This window comes from Hemiscyllium ocellatum, chromosome 6 (assembly GCF_020745735.1).
Source record: "Hemiscyllium ocellatum isolate sHemOce1 chromosome 6, sHemOce1.pat.X.cur, whole genome shotgun sequence".
In the NCBI taxonomy this organism is placed as follows: domain Eukaryota; kingdom Metazoa; phylum Chordata; class Chondrichthyes; order Orectolobiformes; family Hemiscylliidae; genus Hemiscyllium; species Hemiscyllium ocellatum.
Window position 1 is genome coordinate 123,578,152 of NC_083406.1, and position 15,369 is coordinate 123,593,520.

The 15,369-nt window shown below is 46.4% G+C and overlaps 1 protein-coding gene across 2 annotated transcripts in view; it reads right to left on the reverse strand.

The window, feature by feature from the left end:
* The window catches only part of nup98 (nucleoporin 98 and 96 precursor), an 81,267-nt gene that overhangs the window by 47,793 nt on the left and 18,105 nt on the right, over window positions 1-15,369 (reverse strand). The window contains exons 8-11 of one of the 2 annotated variants that reach the window (XM_060826378.1): window positions 13,738-13,803; window positions 11,345-11,514; window positions 3,124-3,261; window positions 2,158-2,293 (exon numbers count right to left, since the gene is read on the reverse strand). In XM_060826378.1, coding sequence (XP_060682361.1) covers window positions 2,158-2,293; window positions 3,124-3,261; window positions 11,345-11,514; window positions 13,738-13,803 — 510 coding nt within the window. The remainder of the gene's footprint in view (window positions 1-2,157; window positions 2,294-3,123; window positions 3,262-11,344; window positions 11,515-13,737; window positions 13,804-15,369) is intronic. The other variant, XM_060826380.1, reaches the window with a different exon arrangement.

A 15,369-nucleotide genomic window follows, 5' to 3' on the forward strand; every position in this document is an offset into this window, starting at 1 on the left:
CAGAAAAGATTTACAAGGATGTTGCCAGGGTTGGAGGATTTAAGCTATAGGGAGAGGCTGAACAGGCTGGGGCTGTTTTCCCTGGAGCATCAGAGGCTGAGGGATGACTTTATTGAGGTTTACAAAATTATGAGGGACATGGAAAGGGTTAATAGACAAAGTCTTTTCCCTGGGGTTGGGGAGTGCAGAACCAGAGGGCATAGGTTTAGGGTGAGAGTGGAAAGATATAAAAGAGACCAAAGGGGCAACTTTTTCACACAGAGGGTGGTACGTGTATGGAATGAGCTGCCAGAGGACGTGGTGGAGGCTGGTACAATTGCAACATTTAAGAGGCATTTGGATGGGTTTATGAATAAGGAGGGTTTGGAGGGATATGGGCCGGGTGCTGGCAGGTGGGACTAGATTGGGTTGGGTTATTTGGTCGGCATGGACAGGTTGGACCGAAGGGTCTGTTTCCGTGCTGTACATCTCGATGACTCCTGTGGCTTCCCTTGAAAAACTATCACCAAGTGGAATTTAAATTCAAGTAATATATCTGAAAGTAAAATAGTTAATCCTAATAATGCATCCTGTGAAACAAATCAGTTGTCATAAAACTTTGCATTGGATAGACATATGGAGGATAGTGGGCTAGTGTAGGTTAAGTGGGCTTGGATTGGCGCAACAGAGGGCCGAAGGGCCTGTACTGCGCTGTATTTTTCTATGTTCTAAACAAGAATACAAGTTGCTGGAAAAGCTCAGCAGGTCTGGCAGCATCAATGGAGAGAAATCAGAGTTAATGTTTCAGGTCCTGAGATCCCCTTCTCCGGTTCTGAGGCAGGGTCACAGGACCCGAAACATTAGCTCAATTTCTCTCCATAGATGCTGCCAGACCTGCTGAGCTTTTCCTGAAAATTTCTGTTTTTACAATAGCCTTAAACTGATCTGGTTTATTGGCAGGGCCTTAGGGAAAGAAATCTGCCATCTTTAGCTCTGCTGGCCGACTGGGGACTTCAGACCCACAGCAATGGGGTTGACTGAGCGGCCCCTGAAATAATTGTGGAAGCCACTCAGTTCAAGGCAATTAGCGATGGGGTAATGAATGCTGCCTAGCCAACGACAGCCATCTCCCATGAATGAATTGGAAAAAAATCCCATCAGCTGCTCCTGCCATTTCCCTGCTTTCCTTCTGTCCACTGGACTAAACCACACCCAGGTTCTAGAAACAAACAAAAACGTGGATGCTGGAGATTTGAAACAAAAACAAATTGCTGGTGAAACTCAGCAGGTCTGGCAGTGGGGAGAAAGTAGAATTAACATGGAGTCCACCGACTTTTCAAATCTGCCAGTTTCACTAGCAAATTCTGTTTGTCTCTCTTCCAAAGCTCCCCCATCTTAACCTTAAATCTCTCTCACCTGTCTTGCTTCAAGTCTTTTGGATAAGATGGGCTCAGAACACAAAAGACCCTCCTCCTGCACCCTCAAACTGATTCCATCTTCCCATCTGGCTCCCATTAAACTGTTCTCTCTCATTTGAATCTATCACCACCTCACTCCTCCTCCCTCTCCAAAATCACCAGCGATCACCAACCTACGTCAGTTCACTCAAGGAAACAAAACAAACCTGATTTACAAATCCATCCACAGCTTTCCTCTTCCCTATCTCCATAACCTTCTCTTCCACAAATCTCCCAAGAACTTTGCACTTCCCCAAATTTGGTATCGATCATCTTGGAGTTTTGTTACGTCACCATTTTTAGTTGTGAAGTTATTTGTCTGAGTCTGGACACTGCCACCTCGACCACACTCCCTGGAAGTGGAGAATGCAGGCTACTTCACTAGAAACCATCTGTGTTGGGAACAGATAGCCTGCCTCAACTTGAGCCAATTAACTTGATAAACAGCAGAGGGAACAGACTTAGACAGGCTTATGATCAAGTAGTAGTTGTGGGCTTCAGGCAGAAAAGGGGAATTGAGGTCATATCAAATGAGCAGTGATCTTACAAACTGGCAGAGAACTCAAAAGGACAAAGTGGCCTACTCATGCTACATCTTTGTATTCCTGCTTTTCCTCATCCTGAAAAGCCTTTAAGATGATGGAAGTGAGCTGCTGCAGCCCTTGTGGTGGTGGGATGCCCATGATGCCATTAGGGAGGGAGTGGCAACATTCTCACATACCAAAGTTGGAAGTATTGGCGTTGGCTCCAATAGTCAGGTTCGGTTTGTTACCGAACAGGCCAGCACCAGCTGTGCCGAAGGCAGAAGCACTCGTTGTAGCAGTTCCAAATCCAGCAGGTTTGTTAGCAAACAGGGTCTGTGGAAGATAAGAGAGTGGGAAAATATGGTCAGTTCTTCTCCCAGCTGTGGAACACCACTCCATTTTAATGCGGGAAATGCACATTAATTTCAGCTCCACCACACATGAACCCCTAGGTTCCAGAGATAGTAACACTCGCTCATCTCCATCCTCACAAATGGGATTGATGCCATTTCATAATCCTCCAACCCGTGCCCAACCGGTATATCAGTGTTTATCAAACCCTCAAAGCCCTGCCCCACATTGACCTAACTTAACCATTCCCTCTAGTGACGTTGCTGCATTCCCATCACACTGATGGTGTTTCTCTCAAATTCCCAATTGGATTGATTGCAAACACCTTACATTGATGGCCCTGGGTTCAGGTCTCCATGATAATTGGAAATATCTCTGCATCTATCCAACTGAAGCCCTCACATAATTTCAAAGAGCTATCTCAGTTTTCTTCCCTAAAATCAACATCTTGTTTCTGAAACAACAACAAAGGAACCACAACCTGTTCAATTATTTAATAGTTTAACCTCAGTTCTGATATTCTCCATATGAATCCTGAACTCACCTTCATCAGCGACTCTTTATTAAGATCCAAACATTGCCTGGTATTCCAAGTATGGCTTAGCCAATGCTCCATATAATTTAACATAACATTGTTGCTTTTCAGTTCAATACTTTATGGTCTTTTGACTTTAACGTTTGTGAATGTTAATGATCCCTGTGGGATACAAGGGAGACTGAACCCATCCCTATTCCCTCTTGGACAGCCAGGAGTCAAACCCAGCTGCCGAACATCACAAAAGGTCTGTGGTCCACAACAACTTGGAACTTACATTGTTGACGTTGGTGAAAGCAGCATTGGTATTGCCAAAGAGACCACCCCCTGCGCCAAATGCATTCCCGGTGCTGGTGTTGGTGTTGGTTCCAAAAATCCCTCCTGACTGAGAGACCGGGGCAGTTCCGAATAAACTCTGTGGTGAGCAGAGGGTCAGGTTAGAGTTCAGAAAGAACTTGCACATCCACAAAGCTTTTCATCAATCTAGACTTGCCGAATGCACTTTACAGAATGGTTATGGCACATGAGGAGATCAGTTAGCCTGCTGGATCTGTCCCAGCAGCCCAACAAGAGGTAGGGTCTTAGATTCTTGGGCTATCAGTCCTGGTTCTGAGGGAGCTAGACCATAAGAAATAGGAACAGGACTAAACCATTCGACCCCTCGATCCTGGCTGAGCCATCACTCATGTCCACTCTTCTGCCCTTATCCCTATAACCCTTGATTCTCCAGCTGGTCAAGAACACAGTTCAGCCTTAAACACAAGGATTCTGCCCCACAGCTTTCTGTGGTGAGGTGTTCCAAAGATTCCCAACCATCAGGAGAAATTCCTCCTCACCTCAGTCTGAAATTGCTGCCCCTTTATTCTCAGACTGTGTCCTCTGGCTCGACACTCTCCCACGAGGGAAACATCCTCTCAGCACTGACCCTGTTAAGTCTCCTTAGAATTCTAATGTTACAATGAAATCACCTCATCCTTCTAAACTCCACTGAGTTGGATCCAAACCGGTTTAGCCTTTGCTCATAAGACAATCCCTCCCCATCACAGGGATCACCCTAATGAACCTTCTCTAGGCCTCTTTGTGCCTCTGCTCCTGGGCCTGGCCAAGATGGCCAGCAAAAGATCCAGGCCGTGGGCCAGAGGGGCTCATGATTTCTGACTGTCTGGCCCTGTTTAGTGGTAGTGTCTACGCCTGGGTGTTCCTGGAGAGGGAGCAGGCTGTGCTCACTGGCACAGTCAAAGCCATTTGAAACCACTGGGCACTGCAGCAGCTGGGCTGCATCATCGGCCCAGATTCCATCATTTTTATTTAAGTTAATTTCTGTTTTGCTCTGCCATTTCCATTCGACTTAATTTGTTTGATTTCAATCCAGTGCCTCAGCAGGGGCTGCTCCACAATTAGTATGTCAGACTTCCTGAAAGAGTTGAGGGAGCTTGATTTTGTAGTTTAACCCCTTGCTGCCCCTGCTTTGGGAATGTTTGATGGGGATGGTCTTGAGGGGACTTTGCTTCTAGTACAAGCGAGTAGAAAAAAAAACCTTATGTATTTTAACCCCTGTTATCCCTATCCCAGGAGGGTTTGATGGGGACAGTGTTGAGGGAACATTACTTTCAGTTTAAAGGGAAAGTAAGCTTTACTCCATGTTTGACTCTGTGCTGTTCCTAACCCAGGAGTGTTAGATGGGAATGGTGTCAAGGGGCCTTTACTGTGTTGACTTTGAAGGGCAGCTGGTGAGCTGTAGGCACAGGCAGCTGCTGCACGGTGTCAATAAGCAGCGGATTACATTTAATATAGAGAAGTTGAAGTGAAATGCTTTGGTAGGAAAAAACAACTGCGAGACAGAGAGAGCAGAGGCACCTGGTGGTGTCAGGACTGAGTGATCAAATGGTAAAACATAACTGAGCTTTATAAATAGAAACAGATTACAAAAGCAAGGAAATGATGAAGAATCCATATAAACACAGGTTTGTCTTCACCTGGAGTACTGCTCACTGTTCTGGGCACCACTCTTTAGGGAAGATATGAAGTCAGGAGGGAGGGTGCAGATTAAATTCACAAGATTGGTTCCAGGGTGTATACATTGGAGTTTAGAAGAATGGAGTGTTAATCTTATTGAAATGTACAAGAATCAGAATGGACTTGACAGGGTAAATGCCGAGGTGAAGTGGGAATGATCAGGTCCTCTTTCACAGGCAGGCAGTGACTAGTGGGGTACTGCAGGGAGCTTTACCAGTGCCACAGCTATACACAATAATATATTACCAATTTGGATAAGGGAACTAAATGTCGCATCTCAAAATTTGCAGATGCCACAAAGCTAGGAGGGGGAGTTATGATGAGGATGCTTCAGTGCAATTCGACAAGCTAACCAAGTGGGAAAATACACAGCAGATGCAATTATGATGGGATGAAGGAGGTTATCAACTTTGTGGTAAAAAGAGAAAAGCAGATTATCTGAATGGCTATAAGTTGAGAGAGAAATGTACAAAGACACCCAGATCTCATTGTACATCAATCACTGAAGGTAAGCATTGCAGGGCTGCAGGAAGTGAAGAACGCATATGGTACATTGGCTTTTATAGTGAGATGATTCGAGTGCAGGAGCACGGATATCTTGCTGCAATTATACAGGGCCTTGATGAGATCGCAGGTGGAATTCTGGATGCAGTTGTAGTCTCCTTATCTGAGGAAGGCAAGAGAGGGAGTGCAGTGAAGACTAACCAGACTGACTTCTCAGCTGGTAGGACTGACATATGAGGAGAAGTTGAATCAGTTTGGATTATGTTCACTGGAGTTCTGTAGAATCAGGGGAATCTTAGAAACCTCAAATTCTAACAGGGGTAAATGCAGGAAGGACATTCCTGTTGGTGGGAAAGCCCAGAACCAGGGGTCACAGTCTAAGGACCGAGACAAGGAGAAACATCTCCAACAGAGTGATGGGCCTGTGGAATTTCCTGCCACAGAATGCAGTGAGGTCAAAACATTGTATAATTTCCAAGAGGTAGAGATCACATTTGGGCTCAAGGGATCAAAGGATTTAGATTAGATTAGATTTACAGTGTGGAAACAGGCCCTTCGGCCCAACAAGTCCACACCGACCCGCCGAAGCGAAACCCACCCATACCCCTACATTACCCCTTACCTAACACTACGGGCAATTTAGCATGGCCAATTCACCTGACCCGCACATCTTTGGACTGTGGGAGGAAACCGGAGCACCCGGAGGAAACCCACGCAGACACGGGGAGAACGTGCAAACTCCACACAGTCAGTCGCCTGAGTCGGGATATGGAAGGAAAGCAGGAATAGGCTGAGTTGGATGACCAATTGTAATCATAATAAGGAGGGTCAAAGAGACAGCTCTGAAGAAGGGTCACTGGACTTGAAACTTCAATGCTGTTTTTTTTTCCTGCATTGATGCTGCACAAACACAGAAGATCTGTCAGCAATTTTGTTTTTTTAAAAATTCTTTCACGGGATGAGGGAGTCGCTGGCTGGGCAACATTTATTGCCCATCCGTAACTGCCCAGAGGACAGTTAACAGGCAACCACATTCCTTGTGGATTTTGACAAAGGTTGCAGTGGGAGGAGGAACAGCGAGGACTAGGGGCCTGACGGGAAGGTAAACTTAAAGTATAACAATTTACCTCATGTACAGGCGGAGGGCACACTGAGCAGGAGCGGGCGCGGGATTGCTGAGTAAGTGAAGGTAGACATTTGGGTGGTTGTGTTACCTGAAATATTTCTCAGGTATGTCTCCCACCCATCCTCCTCCTCTAACCAAAAAAAAAGGTTCTGTGCGCTGGATTGGTAAGGTCACTAATTTTTATGTTCTTTTAAAAGTTTTCAGCAGTCTCGTTGGGAATTGAGAACAGTGGGAATGGAGGTTAGGGCAGCTAAATGTTCCTCCTGCAGAATGTGGGAGGGAAGGGTCACCACTGGTGTCCCTGCTGACTACATCTGCAGGAATCCAACTCCAGCTCCTCCGTATGAGGGAACGAGAGCTGGAGCTGGATCACTATGGATCATTGGGGAGGCAGAGAGGGTTATTGAGAGGAGTTACAGGGAGGTAGTCACACCTCAGGTAAAAGATAAAGGTAAATGGGTTACTGTCAGGGGACAGAAAGGGAACCGGCAGGCAGTGCAGGGACCCCGTGGCCATGCCCCTCAGCAATAAGTATACCACTTTGGATGCTGTTGGTGGTGGTGGGGGTCTACGGATAACCAGGGATAAGCAATGGGGAACAGGTCTCTGGCACAGAGTCTGTGCCTGTTCCTCAGAGGGGAAGGGGGAAGAGGAGCAGAGCATTAGTCATTGGAAACTCCATAGTGTGGGGACAGACAGGAGGTTCTGTGGGAACAGAAGAGTGTCACGGTTGGTGTGCTGCCTCCCAGGTGCCAGGGATTCGTGATGTATCTGATTGTGTTTTTGGGATCCTTGAGGGGAGGGGGAGCAGCCCCATGTCATGGCCCATATAGGCACCAACGACATAGGCAGGAAAAAGGATGAGGACTGAAGGCAGAAATGCAGGGAGCTAGGATGGAAGCTTAGAGCTAGAGCAAACAATTATCATCTCTGGTTTGCTGTCCTTGCTGGCGTGGCTGGGTCCTCTACAAACAGGATGGTCTTCACCTGAACCAGAGGGCAGAGGGGTAACAATATCTTTGGGAGGGTTTAAACCAATTCACTAGGGGGATGGGAATCTAAATTGTATTTCAAGTGTCCGGGAGCTGTAGAGTAGGTCGTCTGAAATAAGGTTTCAAGGCTGTAAGCAGGCACCTGCAAACAAGGCGCTGGTTTGAAGTGTGTCTACTTCAACGCCAGGAGCATCCGGAATAAGGTGGGTGACCTTGCAGCATGGGGTGGTACCTGGGACTTCGATGTTGTGGCCATTTCAGAGACATGGATAGAGCAGGGACAGGAATGGTTGTTGCAGGTTCCAGGATTTAGATGTTGCAATAAGAATCACGAAGATGTTTTTTTTGGGAGGGGGGTGATGGCGGCATTATTAGTCAAGGACAGTATTACAGTGATAGAAAGGATGTTTGAGGACTTGTCTACTGAAGTAGTATAGGCTGAGGTTAGAAACAGGAAAGGAGAGGTCATCCTGCTGGGAGTTTTCTATAGGCCTCCAAATAGTTCCAGAGATTTAGAGGATAGGATAGCAAAGATGTTTGACACGAGCAAGAGTGACAGGGTAGTTTTTACGCGGAACTTCAATTTCCCAGATATTGACTGGGAATACAATAATTCACGTACTTTAGATGGGTCAGTTTTAGTCCAGTGTGTGCAGGAGGGTTTCCTGACACAGTATGTAGATAAGCCAACAAGGGGAAAGGCCACATTGGACTTGGTACTGGGTAACGAACCCAGCAGGTTATTAGATTTGGAAGTAGGCAAGCACTTTGGTGATAGCAATCACAATTCAGTTCTGTTTACTTTAGATATGGAAAGGGATGGGTATATGCTGCAGGATAAGAGTTACAGCTGGGGAAAGGCAATTATGATGCAATTAGGCAAGAGGATGTATGTGTATTTGGAAAGGCAAGGACTGATTCGGGATAGTCAACACGGCTTTGTGCGTGGGAAATCATGTCTCACAAACTTGATTGAGTTTTTTGAAGAAGTAACAAAGAGGATTGATGAAGGCAGAGCAGTAGATGTGATCTATATGGACTTCAGCAAGGCGCTCGACAAGGTTCCCCATGGGAGACTGATTAGCAAGGTTAGATCTCACGGAACACAGGGAGAACTAGCCATGTGGATACAGAACTGGCTCAAAGGTAGAAGACAGAGGGTGGTGGTGGAGGGTTGTTTTTCAGACTGGAGGCCTGTGACCAGTGGAGTGCCACAAGGATCGGTGCAGGGTCCACTGCTTTTCATCATTTATATAAATGATTTGGATGCGAGTATACGAGGTATAGTTAGTAGATTTGCAGATGACACCCAAATTGCAGGTGCAGTGGACAGTGAGGAGGGTTACCTCAGATTACAATGGGATCTTGACAGTTGGGCCAATGGGCTGAGAAGTGGCAGATGGAGTTTAATTCCTGTAATTGCAAGGTGCTGCATTTTGGGGAAGCAAATCTTAGCAAAACTTATACATTTAATGGTAAGGTCCGACAGAGTGTTGCTGAACAAAGAGACCTTGGAGTGCACGGTCATAGCTCCTTGAAAGTGGAATCACAGATAGATAGGATAGTGAAGGCGATGCTTGGTATGCTTTCCTTTATTGGTCAGAGTATTGAGTAGGAGTTGAGGGGTCATGTTGCGGCTGTACAGGACATCGATTAGGCCACTGTTGGAATTTTGCACGCAACTCTGGTCTCCTTCCTATCGGAAAGGTGTCATGAAACTTGAAAGGGTTCAGAAAAGATTTAAGAATGTTGGATGGGTCACAGGATTTGAGATATAGGAGAGGTTGAATAGGCTGGGGCTGTTTTCGCTGGACCGTCAGAGGCTGAGGGGGTGACCTTATAGAGGTTTATAAAATCATGAGGGGCATGGATAGGATAAATAGGCAAAGTCTTTTCTCTGGGGTGGGGGAGTCCAGAACTAGAGGGCATCGGTTTAGGGTGAGAGGGGAAAGATATAAAAGAGACCCAAGGAGCAACGTTTTCACACAGAGGGTGGTGCGTGTATGGAATGAGCTGCCAGAGGATGTGGTGGAGGCTGGTACAATTGCAACATTTAAAATGCATTTGGATGGGTATGTGAATAGGAAGAGTTTGGAGGGATATGGGCCAGGTGCTGGCAGGTGGGACTAGATTGGGTTGGGATATCTGGTTGGCGTGGACGGGTTGGACCAAAGGGTCTGTTTCCATGCTGTACATCTCAGACTCTTTAGAATGCATAGGATGGGGAAGGAAATTGCAGGGGATGGGCAGAATTGAAATGTGGAGCTTGATAAGTATGTATCAGCCAGGCAGTGAGGAAGTTATTGAGCAAGGGAGCTGTGGTTTACTAACAAAGTTGAATCTCTTGTCAAGAGGAAGGCAGCGGCTTATGTTAAGATGAGGTATGAAGGCTCAGTTTAGGGCACTTGAGAGTTATAGTTAGCCAGGAAAGACCTAAAGAGAGAGCTAAGAGCAGCCAGTAGGGGACACAAGAAGTCTTTGGTGGATAGGAGCAATGAAAACCCCCAAAGCTTTCTATAGGAATATCAGGAATAAAAGAATGACTAGTGTAAGCTTAGGGCCAATCAAGATCGTGGGAAGTAATGCGTGGAGTCAGATTAGATAGGGGAAGCGCTAAATGGATTTTTATAAAATAAGTATTCACACTGGAAAAAGACAATGCTGTCAAGGAGAATACTGAGATACAGGCTACTAGACTAGATGGGATAGAGGCTCACAAGGAGGCGTTAGCAATTTTGGAAAGTGTGAAATTAAATAAGTCCTCTGGGCCAGATGGAATTTATCCTAGGATTCTCTGGGAAGCCAGGGATAAAGACTTCAGAGCCTTTGGCTTTGATCTTTATGTCGTCATTGTCAACAGGAATAGTGCCAGAAGATGAAGGGAGAGCATGTGTTGTCCCCTTGTTCAAGCAGGAAGTGGAGACAACCCAGGTCATTACAGACCAGTGAGCTTTACTTCAGTTGTGGGTAAAGTGCTGGAAAGGGTTATACAAGTTAGGATTTATAATCATCTGGAGAGGAACACGCTGATTAGAAATAGTCAGCACGGTTTTGAGAAGGGTAGGTCGTGCCTCTGAAACTTTATTGAGTTCTTTGACCAAACAGATGGAGGAGGGTAAAGTGGTTGATGTGGTGTATATGGGTTTCAGGAAGGTGTTTGATAAGGTTCCACACGGTAAGCTATTGCCCAAAATACAGAGGCATGGGATTGAGGGGGTCATCAGTAGACACTTAATTCCAGATTTTAAAAAAAAATTGAATTCAAATTCCACCATCTGCCAGGACAGTATTCAAACCTAGGTCCCCAGAACATTAGCTGGGTCTCAGAATTCATAATTCAGCGATAATACCGCCAGGCCATTGCCTCCCATTTAACACTGTTCTTGTTTGTTTCAAATCTACCCATCTTGGTAGTCAAACCCATGAACAGTCTGAAATAACTTGCTGCTCCTCTTCCCCAGTCTGGGTGTGCCTCGCTGAGGCCCTGTTTTCCCTCACAGTTCTATTCGACTGCACGATTATTGACATGAAACAATCCTGTTGAGCATTTCCTACTCAGGTTTTCACTAATTCCAGGACTTGGCCCAATTTCTACTCTCTTCAGTGAGAGGAAGTGTTTCCTCAGGTTGAAGGCCCTGCCACTTGTCTGAGGCACACTCCACCACAGGAAATAGTTTGATCTCAAATTTTTAAATTTTCTTAATTAGATACCACAATTATTTTTCAAGGGAATGCAAGGCCGGTGTATGCAACTTCTCTCATTTTCCCTCTTTCATCTTGTGTAGGGGAAAGGGCTGGAGTGAATGTACATATGTCCCAAAGTAGCATCTCGGGGTTGCTTGGCATTGTGGATGTCTTACCATGCTGCTGGTGTTGGGCTGACCCAGGGTGTTGGTTGTGCCGAAACCGAAGCCGGTGCTCTGTGTGGTGGTGGCCAGTCCAAAGGGTTTGCTCCCAAACAGGCCTGTGCTAGGCTGCTGCTGCGGCTGACCAAACAGGCCCCCAGTGGCTGTGCCAAAAGCACCAGTACCTAAAACACAAACATCCCAACATCAGCGGGAAGGACCAACCGCATCTCAGTGAGAGGGGAAACAGCCAAACATGGCAGGACCTCCATCCCCATCGAGTCTCACCTCGTTCCCACTGCCCATTCCCTTGTAACTCTTTATACAACCCCACAAACCCCAACACAAAACACTTAAATTTGTTCCCACAGTTGCATAGACTTGCCTCTCCGCTTGCAGCTTGACTGGAGCGGTTGCGTTTTCTGTAAAATAAGCAAAACACCCAACATCCAAACCCCCTACAAACATTTACAGGGTTAGCCATATTTAGAGAGGCTGGAAGGAGAAATTTCTTTGAGGGCTAAAAATCTTTGGAATGTATAATAATGCTCAGTCAGTCAGTCAGCGTATCTAAGACTGGGATCAAGAGATTCTTGGTTATTGAGGGAATTAAAGAGTATGGGCCAGCACAGAAAGGTGCCGTTGAGGTTGTATGTCAGCCCGAATCTCACTGAACGGTGAAGTAGGTCAAGGAATGGGATGGTCTACTTGAAGCAATGCTGATCAGTTCTCTCACTCACATTCATGATTGGATTGGATCGAAACAGGATTTCAGAATTTCAATTTCGGCCAAATACTGAGAGCACTCAACTCATCCACAGCTGTTCGGACAGCAGCAGCAGCAGCAGCAGCAGCAGCAGCAGCAGCAATGTAAGATAAGGCTTCAATCTTTACGTAAAGTGGCAACAGCAGTGTGGAAGTGTCCCAGGTAAATGGGAACACGGGAGCGGGAGTAGACCATTCAGCCTCCGGAGCCTGAATAGACAGCCATAATTAGTTTTGGTGTGGAGTTATCTCCCACCCGGCAACCCAGGGGGCAAGAAGCAAATGATAAAGAGGAGGCAATAGTAAACATACCGACCTGCGGTCAGCACTGATCTGGAGAGAGTCAAGCAGGGCACCCTGTTGTTTGGATCCCCATATATGCATTTCCCCTTTCTTAGTTGTGTTGTTGGCAGAGGGTTATGTTAAACCCATTCTGAAGTCTGTTGTGCATATAATACAAATTACAGCTACTAAACCATCCTGCTGCTTTCCACACTGTCCTCCCATGTAGTGCCTTACTGGGAGAGAATACTTCACCTTGGGAAGTGTGGAAATGCCATATAGACCGATAGTCATGGTGACAGAACATACAAAGCTTCATGCCCATTCAGACCACAAGTTCTCTGTTCTGTTGAAATACTTGCTGTCTTCACCTAACCTGAGACCATAAGTGGCAGCAGTCCCCAGCACCGACGGGACCAACCATTAACAGCCTTCTGAACTGAACTAGCAAAACCAAAGAAAGGCCCACCCGAATTGGACAAAAAGGGGGGGAAACGGAGATAGGCAATGGATTAACAACTTGGAAGAATCAATTTGTAGTGAAATGATTGTTTGATGAAGTTGTGAGATTTCCTATAACACACATGCCCTTTCTTTTCAGTGCCTGGGTCCGACTCTCTCCCTGCCACAAAGCAGATCCTTCAAGCCTATGTCCTGCTGAAGCCTGCTGTGTAAACCCAAATCGGTTTAGGTAGTGGACAGTCCTAAAGGGCAGAACTATTGGGTAGGAAAGATTCCTCCTCAATGCCATCTCTGACAGCCCTTTAACTCTCAAAAACTGTGCAGCATCTTCAACTCCACAGGAGAAATTTCTCTGAACAGGATGCATGTGTACTGTCATGCTCACCCCACAGAATACTTGCCCAAAGCCACAGCACGCATATTGTAATAGGGAGGCAGGATACAGCTGGAAAAGAGTTGGTGCTAACAAAACATGTGTTTCCCAGAGGTACTGAATTGTTTAAACCACGGTATATGCTTTCCAGTGGCTTGGCACAGGGTGGCCAGCACTAAACTGTGATACTGGGCAGAGATAGGAGCTGCCATTGTACAATTGGTGACTCCTCCCCTGAGGATGCTGCGTAGGGAGTGGTGGGGGGGGGGGGGGGGGGGGGGGGGGGGGGGGGGGGGGGTGTCCTGTGCCCATGGGACTCTACTTGCAAAAGAAAAACAATACCTGTAAGAGGCAGATGTAAATGGGGAAGTAGGAACTAGACCTCAAATAAGTTCCAGTTTTCACCAGTTGGTAAATCATTCCAGCACGATCGAGCAACATAGTTTATACTTCCTGCAAAAAGACCAAACCACGACCTGGTCTCAGCTCTCATCAAAGCTTTCAACCTCACGATGAAAGTCCCTACCTGTTTTTTGAAGACTGGACCCACAGACTGTCCCCAGCACACCCACTTGGGAAAGGAGACCAGTGTCTGAGGAGAGGAAGTCACTCGTTCAATATTTGATTTTACGTTAAAATTAAAAATTTACAACATATCTAAAGTGCCAAAGGAGACAATCCATATCTGCAGAGCCCATGGGCACAGATGGCTCTCTTAGTTCCTGCTCCAAGGTATCCTGATCACAGGGCTCCTCCTTCCCCCAAAACACATCACAGCCTTCAGTTAAAAAAAAAAGGGGTTTGGGGAGAAGCGTTTGTAAAAGATACCATACATATCTTAAACAAGAATTGGAAGTGGATTTCACTCCAGTCCAACTCCTTTTTCAAGAAGAGTTAACAACACTGGTGGTAACGTTCCTGTTCTGATAATCCAGAAGCTCAGGCTGTACTAATCCAGAGCCTAGGAGACAGTGAGGTCTGCAGATGCTGGAGATCAGAGTTGAGAGTATGTTGCTGGAAAAGCGCAGCAGGTCAGACAGCATCCGAGAAACAGGAGATTCAACGTTTCGGGCCGGAGGCCTTTGTCAGGAATCCTGACGAAGGGCTCCAGCCCGAAACGTCAATATTCCTGCTCCTTGGATGCTGCCTGACCTGCAGTAATCCAGTGCCAGATATTTCAAATCATATTGTGAACGGTTTGTGCATTTGATCGGATGTTTAGGAAAATCCAGAAATAAAAAGCAACCCTGAATCTGCTGCCAAACCCCAACTGGCTCACCACCATCCTTTAGGGAAGGGAATGGAAGGGTGCCGAGTTCACCATCCTTTAGGGAAGGGAATGGAAGGGTGCCGAGTTCACCATCCTTTAGGGAAGGGAATGGAAGGGTGCCGAGTTCACCATCCTTTAGGGAAGGGAATGGAAGGGTGCCGAGTTCACTTGGCCTGGGTACTAATGTGACATCAGGTCTAGAGCAACATGGCTGACTTGATACCCTCAAAACATTTATGATGGATAGTAACTGCCAGCATCTTTCACAGGGCAAACCAGGAGAGAGGGGGGCAAATTAAGACTCCAGAGTGTAAAAAGGGCATGTTATCTTACTGTGGGCTTTCTGTTCTAGAAAGCTGAGGAAATAAACATAAAAGGAAAATTGTTACAAAATATAATATGTGAAACAGTGAGTGTTTGTCCCCATGTTTTGTTGAAAAACAGACCTGATCTGGGACAAATCTGTCTCATTTACCTTCGTGTTGCCCTATCTGAGCAAACTGGCAAGAACACAACTGTGCAGTGGTAATCAGAGTAACATGGTGGCAGTGATGCACAGATGGCCAGGGCCCTTGTAATGCCCATTGTCCCCATCTCTGGACCAGAAGACCCAGGGACAGATCTTCCCTGCTCCAATGGTGAATTATAACACCTCAGAGGGTTGATTGACAACATCCTGCACAAAGGTCTGGGGATACCAACCTGCAAAACCCAGTGACTGATGTGAAACTGGCATCAGCAGTGCTGCAACATTCCCAATGAACTGCTGTGTTCCACACTGACAAGGGGAAGCCACTGCCCAATGGGCAGCCTCTGGGGGGTTGGCACAGAACAGGGCTCACGGAAGATCAGATGTGTAGCTTAAACATCTCCAAAGAGCCAGGCTCA